Source organism: Camelus bactrianus, chromosome 23 (assembly GCF_048773025.1).
Source record: "Camelus bactrianus isolate YW-2024 breed Bactrian camel chromosome 23, ASM4877302v1, whole genome shotgun sequence".
NCBI lineage: Eukaryota > Metazoa > Chordata > Mammalia > Artiodactyla > Camelidae > Camelus > Camelus bactrianus.
Window position 1 is genome coordinate 6,797,213 of NC_133561.1, and position 20,784 is coordinate 6,817,996.

Consider the following 20,784-nt stretch of genomic DNA (forward strand, 5'->3'; position numbering starts at 1 on the left):
CTTGGATCAGGTCTTAACTCTGTGTATAAAGCAGTCAAACTCTTTGAAAAGAGACTGCCACAAAAAAGGGAAAATATGAATCAGCCAAATTAGAAATAAAAAATACTTTCTTAATTGATCTTTGAAATGCATGCTGTGTTGTATTCATATTCACAACAGGTATCAGGATTTGATTTAGCATTAAGATTAGTGACAAAAGACCTCGATGAATACTTTCTCCTCCAAAATCATTCTAAAAGAAGAAAGTATGTCTTTGTCTAATTGGAGGACAGGAAGGATAATCAATCACCAGTGAGAGCACTTAGTGGTCAAATAAACACTAACTGTACAGGTGAAAAAATTTATAATATTTATTACTACTGGTCATCTACAGTTTTTATACTTTACATTTCAACGAAGATAACATTTACCAAAGCAAAACGTATGGCATCTTTAAATACAGACATTTACAGACCATGCAACACACATCTGAAAGTAAGTATTTCCCTAAAAGTGGAGACATACATACTTATTAGCATCATCATCTTTGAATAAGATCGTAGTAAATGATTCCGTGAGACGTGGAATAGGAAGTCATCCGTGGAGGAACACTTCCTGAATGCGAGCCAGTGCGGCCGATCCCTGAGTGTCCACGGCCTTGGATTCCCGATTTCTTTTCTTCATCTCATTCCAAAAATGAAGGCTCGTTACTTTGGGGATGTACCTCCTCTGGTCATCATCCCAGTGACTGACTGCCCACTATTTTAGCAGCAGGTTCTCCTGACGGATGAGAAGATGCTCGCCTCAGTCCTCACCTGGAGCTGTTGCACCATCTGCTCATGTTTCTGTGGCCCGCAGACATGGTTCTGTGTATCCAGGTAAGTCCATGCTCACTGAAGAATGAGCCCAAGTGTGGATCCACCCTCCGTGATCAGCCCAGGTTATGTCTAACTTGGAAGTTCTGTAGAGATGAATGTGTCCTCTCAAAGGTTGCTGTTACTGGCTTATATCTGGAAGTGATACATTGCTATTCATGAGCCAGGGTTAGTAATCCAAGAACAAATGATCATCCACTCCCTTTATAAGAAGTGGATCACTTCTCCAGTCTCTGTAACTGAGCTGGAGAGAAGTTTCATCATTACAGAAAATATCCAAATGTATCAATGTCTGAGCATTATAATGTTTACATCTAGAAAAAAAAAAACAAACTAGATATTTGGCTTTACTGTTGACAATTTTGCAAAAGCCTAACCTTTACTTAACTTTACAAGCTTATACAACATTGCTGTTATTTCTTTACTGCCTTTTAATTAAGCAGTAAGTTTTTTTGACTATGAATGAAATAAAGTCAAATGGAAACTTTTACAGACTATATTGGCAGATACAGTATACAGTGCTAGAATAAAAGTTTTGGTTTACATTTTTAAAATCATTTCAAATGACATACTTTATTTTAAAAGGCATACCCATTTGTTAGCATAAAGATGCTGTATCTCAGAAGCAGATGTGTAAGTATGCCAGCAAAATGAGCAAAATTGATTTTTCTTTATAACCAAATGGACACATCTGAATTTACATCCTGGAATTCATTGTAGGTAAATGAACGTGATCGTCTTCTAAGATTTGTTGGCCTCTGAGGTCTTCCTTCTATCAAGTCTAAATAGATGTCAGATTTCAGAAACCGCGTGTAACTGTCTTGTTCCATGAGCTGGTACACTCTGCTCTGTGCCACATCAAAACTGTGGAGGGTGGGTTGGGTGATGCTCCTGGCGATGATTTCTTTGGTGTGAAAATCAAGGTTAACCTGAAGAAGAAGAATAATTTAAAAAGTGTAATTGTGGTCAATCTTCTTAAGTAAACACCTTTGAGAAACAGAAGTTCAGGACTGACTCAGTGTTGGAGGGGGCACACTGCACCTGGGTGCCTGGTGCTTTTCCTGTTGCGGGTCTGGCGATCCAGTCATCTACTCGGGGCTGACATCTCATGTGGTTCTTCTCTCCCTAGGCTACTGATCTCTCTCACTCTCTGCTAATTTAGGACCATAGAACATTGTAATGGTAAGTATCACAGAGATCATTAGACCAACTCATTTTCAAAGTGGAAACTCAACTGCATCAAATTATATTGAGTGAGAGCAAACAGCATGTTGGGGGCATGCTTGGGGGATTTCAGTGTGAGCGTTCTGCTTTATCCAGTACTCTTTTCATTATACTGTGTCTTTCCTACAAGCAAACCTGTGCTGAAAATGCTTATGTTTTAAAGATACAAAATTCTTTAGTGCCTTTTATCACAGCACTGATGATGTATTTAGTTTTGATGGTGATAAGTTTTCAGTGTTCAGGTAAGTTTCTTCCTTCTCCCTGGTAGGTGACACCACACGAACAGCCTTTGTTTACCTGTGTATGAGGGTGGCCTTGGGGAAGACAGAATAGTACATTAAAACCGAAAACAGACTGAAACATACTGAAACAAGGAAAATAACTGTCATTTCATGGGGGATGATATCTACATAGGCAATGCTGCCTCAAGGATAACACCAATTTATGGTGAGACAGAACTCTGAGCAGTGACGGACTGCCGTCCTACTGCCTCAATGAAAGGACGTTATTTATTGAACACAAGATGAAGACATAAAAACTATCTGATTTGTCTTCAATGATAGTCATGTAATATTTGCTAGTTTGACAGCCATTTTAACAATTGTTTCACACAGTTACTTCATACTGAGCTTGCAGTCAAAGAAAATCACTTTTGTTTTTTCACTTGAAGCATCGCCTGATTAGGTTTACTTTGTCTTTCTATTATGAAATTTTCATTTTAGTCTCTCGTAAGATGTAGAGATAATTATTTCTGGGCAAGCAAAACTTTGTTCAGGTAGATGAGCCAACATTAAAATGGTGTATAATACAAACTTTTTTATTTCTCTTACTTTCATCAAGTTTAAAAATCTTTAGTTTCTATGGGAGGTTACTTGTGCTAAAGTGATTAATATGATCAGTGAATGAATCTGAATATTGCAATTCATTGTATTTACTCTTCATCTAGAATAAAAACACCCTGAGGAGTGACTTCAGTTATCCCTTTCCTTCCATGGCAGTATCTTGTGATGCATCCTGTTTGTGTATAGAAGTGAGTGCACAAGCAGACCTCAGAGACAGCGCGAGTTCAGTTCCAGACCCCCGCAATAAAGGGAATATTGCCATGAAGAGAATCACACAACATGTTTGGTTTCCCAGTGCATAGAAGAGTTATGTTTACACTGTGTTCTAGCATAGTAAGTGTGCAATAGCATTATGACTGAAAAAAATGTACATACCTTAATTCAATAACACTTTATTGCCAAAAAATGCTAGCCATCATCTGAGCCTGCGGTGAGCCATAGCAGTAACATCAAAGATTACTGATCACAGATTATCCATAGCAAATATAATAATGAAAAAGTAAGGCATATTGTGAGAATCACGAAAACATGATACAGAGACAGGAAGTGAGCCAATGCTGTTGGGAAAATGGCACCAACAGACTTGCTCAAGGCAGGGCTGTCACAAACCCTCAATTTGTTAAAAACACGATGCGAAATGCAGTAAAGTGAAGGACAATGAAACGTGGTCTGCTCGTAAATAAGCACCATTGTTGCTTCAACAGAATTCTGACCTTCCCAGTAGAGTGTACGGGCATACCAATTTGATGAAGACATATTCTCTCAAAAAGTTTTCAAACCGATGTAAATTTTTACAACCATCTTTACCTCCTGTGGAGCGTCATTCTGTATAAACTTCTCATATATTGATTTTGCTTTACGAATTATTTGTTGAGGGTCTTGGCTTTTCTTGAAATCTTCACAGGCTATCCAAAATTCAATGTTTTCCTCACTGAATTCGGTTTTAAGAAATCTGGTAAAAGTCTTCAGTCCATCTACCGAGAAAAGAAGTGATGTATTTTAACTATAAAATATGAATGCTGAGAAAATGTGTCACTTGATATTCAAGTATAACCACGAGTGTCAGCAGAACAGGCATAACTTCCCTCTAATACGCTGGAATCTGCACAGCTTGTATAGTACACACGAAGGACTGAATATAAATTAGCTGAAATCTCCATGGTTATGGAGGTTGAGTATCATTCCTGCTGAAGTGAGGCTGGTGTCATACTTAGACCTGACTAACAGGGACCTGTAATCTGGACCCTGCTTTAGGTCTCTCTCAGCCACGCCTCTCCCCTGGGTGTATGTGGTGGGGCTATTCCACAGAACCAGAAAGTCATTCCAGCTTGAGGATCTCTCATTATCTTTACCCAGAAGCTTCTAGAATGCCTACCATTCAATGAAGCCATCCACTCAACAACTTAACCCACAACTCTGGCATCCTTGGGGCTCCCCAATTTTCTTCTCAGCCCACACCCAGTTGATAATCAAATTTTGTCTACACTGTCTGTTTCATGTACCATACATCTGTCTTTTTCGTACAATCTGGAATTACTTTTATTCAAACCAGAATTATCTTTTACGTAGACTATTATAACAACCTTCTGACTGGTGACTCTGACACCAGGCTTCCCTTGCTTTCTGCCCACCCTCCACTCTCCTAGCTTATTATTCATATTTCAGACAGTACTATCTCTCTAGAGTACAAATTTAATTATGTTTCTTCACTGTTTAAAAATTTCCAATAATGTCCTTAATCTCTCTCCACTATCTTTTTCACACTCTAAGCCCCAAGCATGCATGCACCATGTTCCCACATCGCTTCACATTAGCTCCTGTTGGAAACATTTTATCTTCCTACTCCAGTTGTATCAGTCTACTTTCTATAGTCCAATCTGTGTCATACATTCAGGTTTAAAATTAAAAATTATTTTATTGGGAAAGATTTCATCAACCTCCCAGGACTAAGCTGGGTGCCCTTCATACATGACTTCCTAGTACCCTGGGTAACACTTACAATATTTTGCTACGTTGCTCATTTTTGCTTCTCATGTTATACTGGGAGATTCATGAGATGGAAACCCTTGGCTAGTTGTACTCAAAAAATCCCAGCATGAAGAAATCAATCAATATTTACTTACTGAAAGAAATAATCAATAATTGAATACATGAGAAAAAATACAAAATTTCATTAAAAATACAAAAGTTCTAGGAAACTTTTTTGTGTTTAATGGAATATTAGTTCTATAATATTTTTAAAAGAAATCATCAGAGCCAGTAAGCATAAAAAGGCAATAAACAAACAAAAACCCCGTAAAAAATCTTGTCCTATTTTACTATGGACACCAAGGATATAAAATTAATAATATACTAGTTCATTTAAGAAGTCAATCCTTATCTTAGCCTGATGCTATTAAACATTTAATTAATGTTCTAATTTCAAGCTTGTCTAGCACAAATTTTATTATGATTTGGCTGCTTCTTTGAGCACACAGAGAGAGAAACGGCCAGTGACAGTTTTATTTCTGTGTCTTTATTATTAAGCTGGAACTCAGCCTCATTTTTTGCCAACACAAGCCTTCTCCTGAGAGTTGTGTCCTTCTTGGCATGCTAACGAATGACAACGTCAGTATCATAACCTGCAAGGTTAGAGTTTGGGGGAAGTGCCAGCCTATGTGGCTTCAGATAAGCTGACAAACTCCTAGAAGTACACTGCTCTCTGTTGGGTATCACTGTGGGTATCAAGCATATTTGTAATTCTTTGGCCAACTATTTTATTAAATAAGTTTGTTTTCATCCTGTACTACCCACTGAGCAACTCATTAGTTTATTGGAAAATATATTTATTGAGTCCTGACTACCTCCTGGACAGTCTTCTAAGTACTGGTGGTCCAGTAGTACACGGAAGACAAAATCTTTGATGTTTTCAGAGTCCTGCCTTAAATGGAAAGAAATATTGCAATTAAACTATAAAGGAGAGGAGAGCCATGACAGTAATAGGAAGTAAATCGGCCCTCTGGCTACAAATAACTATAAAGCTGGACAAAATATCAAGACAGTAGTTTTCGCAGAGCACAACTGGCAACAGAGACGGGAAGCAGTGTGAGAAGAGAAGCAATGACGAGAGCCCTAGGGTCTGCTCTGGCTTTTTACCTGAGGACACAGATAAGACTGGAATGCATGCACATGGAGCCAACGCAAAGTGGAAAATCTTAAGTTGAGGAGACAGAGATGAGCTTGGGGATCATAATTTGTTTGGAGTTTGTAGGTTAGGGTACTGAAAAGAAAAGAAAGAAAGAAAAAAGAAAAGAAAGATGCAGAGGGTGCCCAGAAGTCTGCATGCAGGTTCCCCGCAGATCTTTGGCTGAGGGGCAGGCTGTACACGGGTAGGGCAAACCCTGTGAAGCCTGGAAGGGTAGAGCTGCTCTGGGTATGAAATGTAAATGGAGAAAAGAGAGTTTGCATAGGTCTGGGAGACTTTGGAGTTCTGGCCCAGCCATAGTGGAGATAACCAACAAAGACTATGTTTTTGGTATAAATACTATGCCTAAAGGCAAGGTTTTTGTCCTCATACTAGGATAAATTGGAAAGAGATTGATTTTAAAGCTCAAACTGATCAGAAAGAATCAAGAGGATCTACTAGTGATTTAACTGACTGCCAGAAAAATAATCTAACACTCTTTAAAGGAAGACAACATAATCCAGACTCCTATGTCTTCTTCCATGCTCACATGCAATAAAAATGTATTAGGCATGCAAGAAATTCTTAAAGTGACTCATTATCAATAATAAAAGCAGTCAATAGAAACTGACCACAAGGTATCCAAAATGTTAGAAACAACACACAGGACATTGTAAAAGCTATTATTAATATGTTGAAAAATGTAAAGGTTAAAAAAAGATATACTGAGTGAATAGATGGAAAAACTCAGCAGAGAAATTGAAACTATAAAAAACAATCAAATGGAATTTCTAAAACTAAAATGGAAAATACCTGAAGTAAAAAATTCATTGGGTAGGCATGACAACTGATTCAAGACTGCCGAAGAAGAGATGAATAGATTAGAAGACAGTTGGATAGAAATTATTTTAATCTAAGGATAGCAGGAAAGGAGGGGGAAAAATTCACAATTATAGTTGTAGTTGTAATTTTAATTCTGTTCACTCATAAATTTATAGAACAAGGAGACTATATAAAATCAGTGAGAATATATAAATAAGTGAGAATATATAAAACTTGAACATTATTAACCAAATTGAACTAATTGACAATTATACAACATTCTACTAAACATGTCTTTTCAAGTGCACATGGAAGATTATTCAAAATAGACCACATGCTAGGATGTAAAGTTAATCTAAATAAATTTCAAAAGATTGATTTCTTGCAGAGTTGTCCTTTGCCCCTAAGGGTTTTAATAAAAAATAAATACTAGTAACATAGCTATAAAAGAAACAACACACATAAATAATTTGGAAATAAAACAACAGACATAAATATAGGTCAAAGAAGAAATCACAAGAGAAATTAGAAAATATTTACAATCAAATTATAATAAAAATACAGCACAGCAAAATTTGTGGGATGCAGTTTAAATCGTATTTAGAGGGAAATTTATCACACAAAGTGTTATATTAGTAGAAAAGCCTATGTTTCCACCTCAAGTTTGAAAAACAAGAGCAAATTAAAGCCACAGTAAGAAGAAGGAAAAAAAAATTACAAAAAAATAGCTGAAGTCTATATAAAAGAAAGCAAACCATGAAGAAAATTAACAAAGTCAAAAGTTGGTTCTTTGAAAATATTAATAAAATAGAACCCCTAGTAAGGCTGTTTCATAATAGGAAGCGAGTCAATGATATTACCATAGATCTAGGAGATATTATACAGATAGTAAGTAAATATTATGAACGAATTTGTGCCAGTAAATATAATTTAAATAAAATGGGGGGAAATTGTTTAAAAACAAAAGCCTACCCAAACTGACACTGAAGAGGAAAATCTGTAACTCTAATTTAATTAACAAATATAGTTTATATTAAACATACCCTCCACCCTCCAAAAAAAATCTTTGGGCCCAGATTTGTTGCATTTCATCAAAAATTTAAGAAAAAAGTATTCTAATCTTATACAACTTTTTTTTCCAGAAAGTAGTGGAGGGATGAATACTTTTCTTCTCATTTTAAGAGGCTCAGATAACTCTAATACCAAAACCTGACAAATAGAGCAGCAACACCCCCCTCCCCGAAATACAGGTTAAGAAGGAACGAAAAAAGGAAAGAAAATTCTAGACCCAGTGATCACAGACAGATGTAAAGATTCTGAACAAAATATTAAAGACTTAAATCCAAAAATTTGAAGAAGGAGAAGCAGATTCTAGCATTGTGGTTAAAATTTTTTTAAATTCTGAAATAAATGATAGCTTTCTTTGCTTAACTTAACATAAAGAATTAGTAGTCATAAATGATGTAACAACCTACAGACAATCCCTAGGGGTTGGAGGGTAGGATCTCTCCAACCACCACCACCACCACCACCACCACCACCACGACGAAGGAAGAGCCATGTGGACCTCCTCTACGCCACTGCCCCTTCCATGGGCATTTTCATGTGGGTAAGGGGAGATTCTGCCATTTCTTTTCCTCGGTAGGATCGGTAGTTTGATCCTGAGCACCAGGTGTTAGCGGTTAAAGGTTAGTGAGAAACTAGGAGAACAAGCAAAGGTTAACCTCAGCAAGAGTCTGAGAAGGTATGGTAGGCCTGACGTGCAACCCAGAACTTGTCTGCAGTGATTAGATGCTGGTAAAATAATTCCTAGTCAAACAACCATCTTAAGGAGGACTAGGTGTTAACTGGTTCCTGAATAAGTCAACAAATTCCAGTCACTGAGAAGAAGGAAGAATGATCACTGTGGGTGATATTTAACCACTCTTATTTCTATAGCACAGTGAGTGATTTTTCAAGATGTATTTCTCATGTTGTGTAGTGTGATTTGCTCAGAATGTAGCAGAGAAATATACATGGATGATTCTTGGAAGCATTTTGATAGATAGAAGATTTTCCCTAAATAATTAAAAATGTATATATTTCAGAGTAAAGTTAATGATCTGTCTCTGCTTTTATTAATTTTGAACCAAAATAGCTGCCAAAGTGAATGGCGGGGAGCCAGACATGCCGGTTTTACCCCGGCTTGTTAACCCACCAGGACTCCTAGGAGTTACCGTTCCTTAGTGTGTTCTGATTTGATTTTACTTCTCACAACTCCTTTTGCCTGCGTGGCTCAGTACCTGAACTTGTGAAAAAGCAGCTCAAGTCATTGCTGTTGCCCAAGATTACAGTCCTTTAATTTTTGAAAACTCTACTGCAGCAGCATCCCCTCGAGACTTCAGGTAAAACTGGAGCCTCAGGCTGATGACTTTAGCAAATAGGCTGAACAAGCGTCGTTTGGCTCCTGATTGGCAACAGCTTGAAAACTTCTTTTCCTATTTACGCAACTAGAAAGATGTTGTTACTGCATCATCTCTGGTTTTACTTTTTGGCCCCTTTTTTTCCCCTTCTATAATGATCCTGGAAGGAAACAAGGAAACTAAGGCAAAATGTGCCTTTCAATCCCTAGATTGAAATTGAAGTCGAATTTGAAATGTGGGCAATGTTTAGATGTGTGAAAGTGAAACCACAACAAAAACAACCATCCGTAGACCAATTGACTTGAACCAAACTTTAGGCAGTTACAACGTCATGCCCCAGCCTCTGGCCAGAACTTTAAAACAAACATTGAGAATTTCCCCTTGATGAATTTTTAGTGTAACAGAAAACCACTGCTTAGCACCCTTACTTACTTCCCCTTTCAAATTTCTAAGATGTTTGTCCTTTTTCCCCCCAATTAACATCCACTATTCACTGGACTGAATTTTAACTTACATATATTATACACATATTAATATAGATGTTTCTCTTAATGTATCCCTAGTAACAATTTTTAGAACTGATAGATTTTTGTATTTTTAATAGAATTCTGATTTTTTATTTGCCTTGATAGCTGCTATAAAATAGATTTCTGAAGAGAATTCTTTGACTAGATATTAAGAAACAATTGGAAGCAAGACAACAAAATGATTGTGGATTTCAATGCGTAACGCTTGATACTTCTTTAAATCTATTTCTGTCAGTTAAGAGTATAAAAATGGCAACCTTAATTTAAAAAAAAAGCAAAAGCATTCATCTGGAAATGTGCGCTTTGCTGATATTAAAGGCCCATCACTGGGTGTTATTGCTCTGTGTGTTCCTGATGTAGGTCCTGCCTCTTAAACGCTCCCACAATAAGAGACATTGTTCTCGCTTGCTTCTCTGTTACTATGTAAATGGAAATTACAGCAAAGATAGCAAATAAAATGCCTGCAATCTTAACCACAGAACAGTCTGTTCCAGGTCAGATCTAGATTGGAAAGAGGAAATTAAGAATACGTTTTATTGGGTTTATGAACAGTTACTTGGACCCCAGTGAAGGGAAATGCTTTTTTGATTTCATTTGATTCTATCCATATGTCATGTATAAGCATGGATTGATCAGGTTTTAAATACCAAATTATTTCTAAAGCAAAGTGATAAATTACTGTGACAGTTTTAGGAGGATTTGGCTATGACTTTTCCTATTAATAAACCTGAATTATAATACAAAATTTTTGTATTGACACCTAAAAGGGATCATTCAGTTTCTTGGCATCTGAAATTGTTACTTATAAAAATAACTTCCTTCCTCTATTTTTAATTATGTATGAAACACCTAGTGTGCACCTGAGGTCTGTGCTATATACTAAAAATGCAATAATATTAATTACAATAGTTAGAAGTTTCGAGTGTTTGCTGAAGTCTTGGCACATCACCATATGTCTTTTATTGGAGCAGTTCCACTTAATTTTCACATCAGCCCTAAGGAGTAAGTCCTTTTCAACCCATTTATACAGATGAAGAAGCTGAGGTTCAGAGACTTAATTTGCCCTGAATCTTACAGCTGGTAAAAGACAGCACAGAGGTTTGAGTCCAGGTTTATTTTGTTTGCAGTTCTAGAACCTTTATCATTAAACTGCCACAAAACAAGTGCTTACTGGTGAGGAATATGGAGGTTAGCGGACCAGACAGGCATGTACATACCAAGGACATAGGAAGGACGATTGCAGAGGTGACTAATTCTTTTGGGAGCAGCAGAGGAATATCATTTTACTATAATCACTTTATCATGATAAAAATCTTCCCGAAATTATTATAAACACTACTTAAATAGTCCTTGCCTAATTCACAAAGCACGAGTGAGTGTTGACTGTGTACCAGCTGTTGCACTTTGGAATTTCATGCTATAGCCCTTTGTTCCCGCGCTCAGTCTTGAGCCTGATACAGTCACAGTGAAGTTACAGCACGAGCATCAGGAAGGGCACTGCGTGCGCTAAAAACGCTCTGATGAGTTGATCAAAGGAAACAGATTTTTGTTAACACAATATGAATATAATAGGAAAGAATAAATACTGATTCAAGAAACAAATTAATGATGAATGAGAAGGCAATTCATGTATTTAAAAGTTTAGGTAAATTACTTTTGAAAAAATAATCTGCAGTGTTGTGCAGGATTATCTCAGCACATCAGTTACTTCCTGTTTCTCTTACTTTGGGCAGCTGCGTTAAGTCAGGTCACAATGGAACCATTTCTCATGTAGAGGCAGCAACTTACTAAACAGCCCTTTAGAGGCAGCAGTCGTGAAGGCAGCTGCCAAAAGTGCTTGATGGAACCTGGGATTAGAATTCACACTGGAAGGAGCTGGCTCCATGTGTCATACAAATATGAGATACTTGTAATTGCATGTTTCTAAATTGAAACTCTGGCATCTGTTGGAGTATTTTTCTGATGCCAAGAAACCAAATGAAACAAAAAGTCAAGAAACTCTGAAGTTGGAAACCCAAGTACATAGTAATATCCTAAGTACTAGGTTTCACTGCTTCGCCTTTGATATTTGGCATCATTGTTTTTGACTTGCCACAGAATGTTGTGGTTACTATTGCAGTAATGAGTTCTTTATGTGGTCCATTTATTAAGACTGGGTTTTACTTATTTTTATTCTTCAGACAGGTTAGGAAATTGGGTGTTCGACATAGGTCAGCTTGATTCAGAAATTTAACTTTGCAGAACCCTGGAATCCCTGATCTTGCAGAAAATTGGTAACTGAAAATTGGGAAGGGCAACTTGAAAAAGTGTAAGGAGAAGTGCTCATTTCCTTCCCCAAAAGAAAAGTACGCATTTCCTTGCAGCCTTTACTCAGTCAGTAATAAGTATTTTCCACAGTATAATCAGATCGTGTTTTTAAGTCAAGTGGGTGCAATGCCTTACACATTCTACTTCTATCTTAACCTATTATGAATTATTCTCAAAGTTAAGCTTAGTATAGTCACAATTTAGGGTGCAAAAAAATCCAAGCAAACAGTCATTAATAAAAACTACAAATATTGAAATCATTTGCAATGACTGGAATAAAGGATGTACAGGAAAATAAACAGTTATATAGTAGTTGGAAGATTTTCTTATTGGCAGAGACTCCATAAGAAATAACATTCTCTTTCAAATCTTCAATTACCAGCTCTGTGAGATGGTTAGAAAATCTCTTACTGTGGTCAGTCGCCCTTCCAAATTCTAGGTGTGTGCCTAGAAAATCCTACAGAACTTTTGATACAGTTTAATAGCAACTAAATATGTCCAAACTCTCACCTGTTATCTTCTCCAAATCTTCCGCCTCTATTTCTGATCTCTACAAGGAACTGTTATCTTCCTATTAATATGGAATAAAATCTAGGGATATTTGCTTTATCCTTTTTCTTCCTCTCCCATTTCTTCATCATCTCAGTTTACAATGTATGTACACATTCAGTCAGTCACCAAGTTCATCCATTTTCTTTCCAAAGTAGCCCTTACCTTGAGGTTAGCTTTATATTTTTAACAGCCTTGCAAGTAGTCCTTATTATATGCATAGAATTCTGCCTTTCTAGCCATCAGAGCCAGCTTTCCAAAAAACTCTTCCAAAGTTTGTCCCCAGTTTGATTTTCCAATGTGTTTGTTCACTGCTCTGCCTCAGCAAAAGGGAACTGCTTGCGTTCCTCGTGCACCCAAATCACTTATTTCTCTAGCCCTTTTCTTGCCTTTTTCTACACTCAGGAACAGCCTTTTCCTCTGCCTGCTGAAACCTTGCACACATCTATACAGTCTCGTTTAATGATTTTCTAAAGCCTATGTGAAACATTGCAAGTTCTATAGACATTTTAAAAATGATTTATCCAATTGTTTTCAAAATTATACCTTTTCAGCAGCATTGTTTTACTTTCAGAACTATCTTACACAGAACCATATACATATATGTATACAAACACAAATGTGTGAGTATAATATACATATATAAGATTTTATTGAAATTGATTTGCTAGGTTGATATTGACAAAATTTATTTTTATAAAGTCAATTAGTAAAAAGACTGACTAAATCTGAAATTGATGATTATAAATTACAGCTATGGTCTGATACTGGTTTTTGTTGTATTCTTGCTTATTGTTTTTATTCAACAACACTTAGAAATTACCGATATACAGCTTTAAATGATAGATTTGAATGGTTCATTTTGCAATTTCAGACAAATCTGTCAATAAACAGGGGCAGCAGGGAAAATTATCCTAATATCTGCATAGAAACAAATAAGGAACAGAAGCTAAATTATTGATGGACTGCATTGTGTCAAATTTACTTCATAACATATTTGAGTTTTTTAAAATAAACATTTAATTTTAGAATAGATTTAGAGTTACAGAAAAACTATGACAACAGTACAGAGCTTCCGTACACCTCACCCCCAGTGCCCTCCTATTGCTAATATCTTACGTTAGTAAGGTACATATGTTACAATTAATAAACAAATACCGACACATTATTACTAACGGAAATCCATACTTTGATTATATTCCTTTAGATTTTATATTCTTCTGTGCTTTTTTATAATTTTAAAAGACTTCAGTTACATTTTAGGAATGAAATTTGAATATAATAGTGGAATTATCAAAACACTCCAGGGATGCTGTGTGGTTTCTCTGGAACACAGCAAAAATAGTGTTCTTTTTGTTTCAGTCTCATCTGTCTATTGTCTGTCACCCTAAGCCACCCTTTCTTTTTTAAATTATGTTTTTCAATAAAGAATTACTTTCTTCTTAGTTCACTAAATCAATCGCACTGTTTAAAGCCCCATGCGTACGTTGGCTTTCTGCTTGGATGATCTCTTTCTCTCTTTGTCCAGCTAGTGAATTGTTGATTAATCCCCTAAAATCTAGCATAAGAACCACCTCCTCTATGACTCCATTCCTAAAGATGCTACTAATTATTCTACAGTGATTTTAGTATCAGCCATTTTTGTCAAATACTCAAATTTCCATTGTATTTCATTTGACTTACCACCTCATTTCCCATTTGACTAAATTTAATACAATATCCATTTCCTTTGTATAGACAAAGCATACAGAATTTGAGAAACTTACACATTTAACTAAAGGGAAATTCTATAAAATTTCATACAGCAAAGGTCTTTCTTGAAGTGTGTGTGTGTTTGTGTGTATGTGGGTGTGTATGTGTGCATGAATATAGTAACTTTTCTTTTTTTTCTTCTTGGCCTAGAGTCAAGTCATTAGAAATGAGCTGAATTTAACCATTGCAACCATAAGACTTTTTTAGGTGACTATTTTTAAGCTTTATAATTTACTGTTACTAAGATTTATAATTTTAAAAATGATTGGATTTGGGGGATTGATTAAAATAATGCTATTAACATATTTTTTTTAATTCAGTATAGTTTAATTAGCACTTTGATCATACACAGTAACAATGATGTCCAAGTGGGTTGGTGCTGATTTTGGGGGATTCATATTACCCACTTTTGATTCAGATTGCTGCTGCTTTTCCCATCTTTAATATTTCCACCAGTGGACAGCCAAGAGACAGCAGCTGACTCAATTTTTTTTGTTTAGTCTTGACTGCTTTTAAAGCAACATGGTTTTAGAATGTCAGGGGAGCTTTTCTTGTAGGACTGATGACCTTCCTAAATCTTTCTCTCTGAATGGGTCGTGAGAGTATGATGAAATTATTATGTATCAATTTATGAAATTGGAGAAAGAAATCCAGCTTGTATATTTCTTTCTATTGAAATTTAACCCTGTAAGTGATGGTTACACAGTTGGGAGTAGGCTAGAAAACAGAAAAAAGATTATGAAACTTATTGTTGATAATTAATATTTTTTGTAATAGTGGAAACTGTTTACATTTGTGTAGTTATTGGTTTCTTAATCATCATCTCATCTAATCCTGACAGAAATTTATTTCTAGTGGAGCTAGAGACATCGTTATCTCCATTTACAGTTGAGGAAACTGAATGTGAAAGTGATTAGGAAGCTTAACTGAGATGATACAACCACTCTGTTACAGAAGAGAACCAGAACTTAAATCTCAAAAGGCACCCAGGACTAACTTTTTCCGAGCAACACATGGCGTTGTATTATTCAAGCACTTAATACTTACCAGGTGATGTGTCAGGTTTGGGGATCCAGAGACGAAAAGACATGTTTCCTTAGGGAAAAAAAATGAATTCTACTTCTTTTTTTCCCTTGCTCTGAGGCTGAAGGGCTGACTTGTGACCAAATGTTGGAAATGATAGGAGATTTTAAAAAAAAATGTTTGGGGGAGGCATGAATTAGGGAGGACTTTTACACAGGTTATTGTAGTTAGTCATAAGAACTGACAAATGCCTGAACCAAGACAGTGGCAGCAGAGATAATGAGAATGGAGCAGGTTTGACATGTATTTGGTAAGAATTTTAATAGTTGAGAAATGACTGAATATTGAGAATGAAGCTAAGTGAGGAGTTAAAGAACGCTGTTATTCTCCAAAATAGGGAGAGATGGAGTATTATGGTGAAATGCGGATGGAGTAACACTTTGTATTTTTTCAGCATAAACTTCCTTCCTTACCACTATCCTCTGTTGATTACATCCTTTCCTAAATTTAAGCCTTGATTTCTCTACCCATATTTTTCTTTCTCTGCATCAGGATTACAGTTCAGAGGCCAATCTATGTTCATTGGAAGAGGGGAGATTTTCAGGGGTAGTCTGCACAGATAGGAATCTTCTGTCAGTAAAGTCAGGGGAACATGAACTGGTCACCAGAGCCTTAGAGATGGATAGACAATTAGCGAAGAGAAAAATACAGGACGTGAAGACAGACAAGAAAAGCTGGTGTTGCATCATATGGTGCACAGTACGTGAGACTGAATTACAAGCCCTGTACTCCCAGCTGCCCCAGTGATGGGAGCCCCTGCTTCCCGCAGACACCTCAGTGTGAGAAAAACCAGTCAGTAGCATTGATGAACTCAGAGAAGGAGGTAAGGACAGAAAACCTGGAGACACAAATGAAAGCTGTGGGCTTGAGGAAGCTTGCGGCTATTTGGTAGTAATGAAGTCTTGCTTCTTAAGCAGACTCTGCCTGGCTTCGTTTGGAAAACAATGAACCCTGTGGTTGACCTAGCCTCATCGCTTATTCAGTTCAACTTGTCAGTTTTGCTACCAGCAGGAGATTGTGAACTGAATAAAGACAAAAAACAAACAAACAAACAAACAAAAAACTTACTCACCTGCTGCCTTATAAATTGACTATAAAGAGCCTGTCCTCTAACCCACGCTTTACTGGAGTGTTGGACAAACAGGAACTCAGTATTTGTCTTCACCATCCATCTCATCTACAAAGCTCCACCTCAAATACCCACCTAATTCTCAACTCTTCTGCAAAATTCTGATGACTGATAGGAAGAGTGAAGCATTTGTAAAATTAAAAATATGTATATTTTCATGAAGGTTTCCTAAATGTCCATCAAAAGAACTACTTTAGATTTTAGATCTCTTAATAAAAATAACATGGATAATCTGGGATTTAATAAAACCAAGGGTCTCATTCAAAAACTAAAAATTGCTGAAAATTGGAAACTATTAACCCAGCACAAAGAAATATTTCATCCACAATAAGTAATTCTTAATAAAATAACAATAATTTAAAAAATACTTTTATTAGTTGACCATTCTATTATTATGTAGTTTTTTCTGTTGATAAGAAACTCAGATTGCTGTAAATTACCAATCAGACTAAAGTTTGATGACAGCCTGTCTTCAGGTAGTTAAATGCATACTTCATATAATTTTCCATTAAGGAATAAAGTATTTGGGAAAAGTAGCACTAACCTTTATGGGAAAGCAGTTTGTCAAATGATTCACCCCATATCACTGCTTCTTCAGGGGAGATTCTGTTCAAGAAAGAAAATGTTTTATTACATAGTGTGCAAAAAAATCTATTTAGGAATCTGCTCTAATATATGCTATCATACTGCTCTTTTCAGTCATATTTCACAGGGTTTCTCTTTTGATTATTATATAATCAAAATTGTATTTACATTGGAAACTTCAAAAACATTGGTCAGCTTTCTTCTGGATTTTCCCTATCAAACAATGTATTAAAATAACATTAAATATTTTCTCGTGAGTGTATGAATTATTTTATTTTCTAAGGAAAAATTAATCATGTGCTTAAAAACAAAGAAAAAGAAATCAATTATCTTTCTTACTTCAGCAAATAGAAGAACCTAAACCGACAATATCTTTCAGCCAAACTTTTTTTTAACTGCAGTTTCCTTGAAACTCTTACCACAATATGCAACAATTTTTTTTTAAACAGATAGAGGAAGTTTGACTAATGAAGTTTTAAAGGGGTAAGAAATATAAAACATTTTTAATACAACAAATATTTTAGACATGATAATTTAGAGTTGTATATATTTGTCTTGGATCTTTTATTGGTCATATTTCAAATTTGGAAGAATCTGTAATATACTAGTATATAAGGCTATTCCATTTTCTGTTTAAATTAAAGAAATGGCTAAAACATACGAAATATCTCTTTTTGTGCTTTATTTGATATTCTGTCTAGGGCATTTTTTCCCAAACTACCGAGGAAAGAGATGAACAGCACTTCTGAATGACAATATTACATTGTGAAAACTCTTAAATTAATGAGTATTTCATCAGTTTATAAGGAGTAAAATATATTATTTTAAATTGACAGGTATATAATTTTGAAAGGGCATCTTTAAATTTTTATGAGATTATTTAATTCAGGCTATTAAATTGGTTTCATTTTATAGAATATTTCTAGTTTTTTTGAAACAAGATCTCTAACCTTCCTTATATTACTGTGTAATTTACAATAAAATGGAAATCTCTAATTTCCTCTTTCTTAAATCTTTAATGATAGGATCAGCAAAATCTACCCCCGAATAATTAAAAGTTATTCACCTTGTTTCTTTGGCCAAGTGCCCAGAACTATTAGAGAGGATATCTTGTTGAAACTCAAGTTTCTGCACAAGAAGACTTAGCCTATTTCTTTTTTCCTTATCCCTGTAATGAAAAAGCATTAGCTTCAGGACAACTTGGATGACAATTAAAATCCTTCTGACCATCAAACAGGCCGGGGTTGGTGATCACCTGGACAGCCTTCTCACTCACCCTCCACTCTCAACACACGATGGTTTTCTTAAGAATTTCATTTAAGTACTATGTTTGTGGAAGAATTAAGATAGCATATGTGAAGCATACTTGTTTTTACCCTAGTGTCTATAAAGTATTTGAGATTATATTTCAGTAAATATTATTACTAGTTCTTCTGTGTGGTTAAAATTGTGATACTTTAAAAAAAATTAATACACTTAAGGTTTAACAGTTATTTACTCCTAGTAAGTAGACTTTTTTTTTAAAACATGTAACAGTACAACCAATATATTTTCAAACAGATATTTTACAAACAAGTGCTAACAAATACTCAATGTCAATCACACTTTTAAAGTATAAGGCTGATTTTTAAAATTATGATTTTACCTGATTTTGGCTTCTTTGCTTGTATCTCCTTTTCCTGAACCATGTATTAACTTGAAAAAAGTTTTTTCTTTTGGTTCGCACATATTTAATTGAGAAAAGAAAACCAGTGATGTTTCCATCTTCTCTTTCTAAAATGAAGAGATGTCTAATTTATTACATCTTTCACTTGTTAAGGCTATTCCAAGGATATACATGGTGGAGTAAAAAGTTATCTCAGTTCCGTCAGCAACACTTTAAAAAAAAAAAATCGAGAGCTGTGTTTCTGCCTCGGCAAAAATTTAGAACTGAGGAACTAAAGTATAATTCGGTCCTGAGTTGTTTGGGGAAATGATACTACAAATTTGCAAAATGACTCTTGGTCTCTAAGATAAAGACTGGTGTTACCACAATGCAACTTCTCTTTCTAGTTTGTGCAACCAGAGTGATACTTTAATAGGCTCAAATGACTCTGTCATTTCCCACAGGAACTTTTTGGAAAGGACTTTAACGTGTGTAGTGTGTGTTAAGATGTGTTGTGGCAAAGTGCTACATCAATCACTAGGAGATATTTCCCCTGGTTCTTAAAAAAAGTACTTTTCCTTATTTTAATTACATTGAATGAGGTAAATTATATCTAGTTGATGTAATGCTATGTAATGTTAATCACATTTGCTTAACACACCATATCAAAATAAGAAGATAGATCATAGAGTTTCCTAGTGGAAAGGGACCATAAGAAGCATTTAATTCAATAATTACTAAGCACAGGCCCATGGACTGATTTTAGGCATTTATGAAACTTCTACCAGTCCATAATGAAAATGGGAAAAAAAGATAATATGTAATTTTTTTCTTGAACTATATTTTAATTTTCTTTAATATGAAGGACTTCCTTATTTTGAATTTGCCCTTCTGCCTTTTTTATTGTTAATATGTTGTTTTTAATGGAATATTTTAACTAGAGATGGCAGCTTGTGTGTTTATGTTCTTATTAAAAAACAAATGGCAACTTCAACCTTCACTTATTTTACTGTTTCTTGCAACCCACATATCTAAGAAATACTGATCTAAGCCATAACTCACATTAAAAAAACAAACAAACAAAAAAAACCAATCAGGCATGATAGATCTTTAGTGATTTATTCTTACAAAGTCCCAGAGGTCAGTAGAAGGAAAGCCTGAAATTATCAGAGCTTTGATCTCCAGTAGTGAATGTTTAATTCCTCTAAAATTGTATATATTAAAAAAAAAGTTAACAAATCTAAAAGAAAATTTATTTTATTTTCCATCTTTTTGAATCCTTGACTTTAAGAAAACAGTCATTCTTAGGGATTTTTCAGGATCCTTCCTAGGGATACTAGAAAGGAGCTCAAAATATTTGCTGAATTGAAATTAAAGAGTATTTAGTATATGTTTATACACACACACACACACACACACACACACACCCTGATTCCTTTTTTTTCACCCCCTGATTCTTTAACGTTTACTTTGAACATATTTTTAAGTTCACCTTAACTGTTAAAAAATTACAGGTGAGGGCATTTAATGGCAAGTCTAGCTGGAACCAGATGTTGACAATGCAGATTACGCTTCCTCCATGAAGTCCCCTAGTATTTATTAGCACTCACGATATGTGCATATAAGGTTTAATTTTGTAAAGGTGAATGAGGGCAAGGACAGAAGAGCATGGACATCATCTGGTCCCTAAGACTGTATTTGAATTACTATATCCAGAGGAGTGAGAAACAGGAATTTACGATTTTTAATAAGATTTGCTGAAACTGTATGCGAGATATGCTATTGACAAGCTGATCAAACTATGGAGAGAGAGACTGTGAAAATATGGACGCACATAAAGTCCATGAAAGACCTGTATGAAGGTCTGGAGGAGAATGGGGAGACGTGGACATACTCTGCC

The 20,784-nt window shown here is 35.4% G+C and overlaps 1 protein-coding gene across 2 annotated transcripts; it reads right to left on the reverse strand.

Annotated features, from left to right (window-relative positions):
* Positions 1-326: 326 nt before the first annotated feature.
* Positions 327-19,218, reverse strand: RGS18 (regulator of G protein signaling 18). Of its 2 annotated transcripts, XM_010974028.3 has the most exons (5): positions 18,885-19,217; positions 18,306-18,407; positions 17,199-17,260; positions 3,728-3,894; positions 327-1,783 (listed from the first exon to the last, which is right to left on the reverse strand). In XM_010974028.3, the coding sequence occupies exons 1-5, from the start codon at positions 19,001-19,003 to the stop codon at positions 1,526-1,528; spliced, it is 708 nt and encodes a 235-aa protein (XP_010972330.1). In that variant the 5' UTR covers positions 19,004-19,217; the 3' UTR covers positions 327-1,525. The 2 variants fall into 2 exon arrangements, with proteins under 2 accessions (XP_010972330.1, XP_045365471.1); XM_045509515.2 differs by lacking the exon at positions 18,306-18,407 and having other exon boundaries at positions 18,885-19,218.
* Between the last annotated feature and the right edge of the window lie 1,566 nt (positions 19,219-20,784).

Coding starts and splice junctions, on each gene's coding strand:
- RGS18 (XM_010974028.3), bottom strand. CDS start 19,003: ATGGAAACATCACTGGTTTTCTTTTCTCAATTAAATATGTGCGAACCA. Junction 3,895..17,198: donor CAAACTGCTTTCCCATAAAG/GTTAGTGCTACT, acceptor TTTTCTCGGTAG/ATGGACTGAAGACTTTTACC. Junction 1,784..3,727: donor AGAATGACGCTCCACAGGAG/GTAAAGATGGTT, acceptor CTTCTTCTTCAG/GTTAACCTTGATTTTCACAC.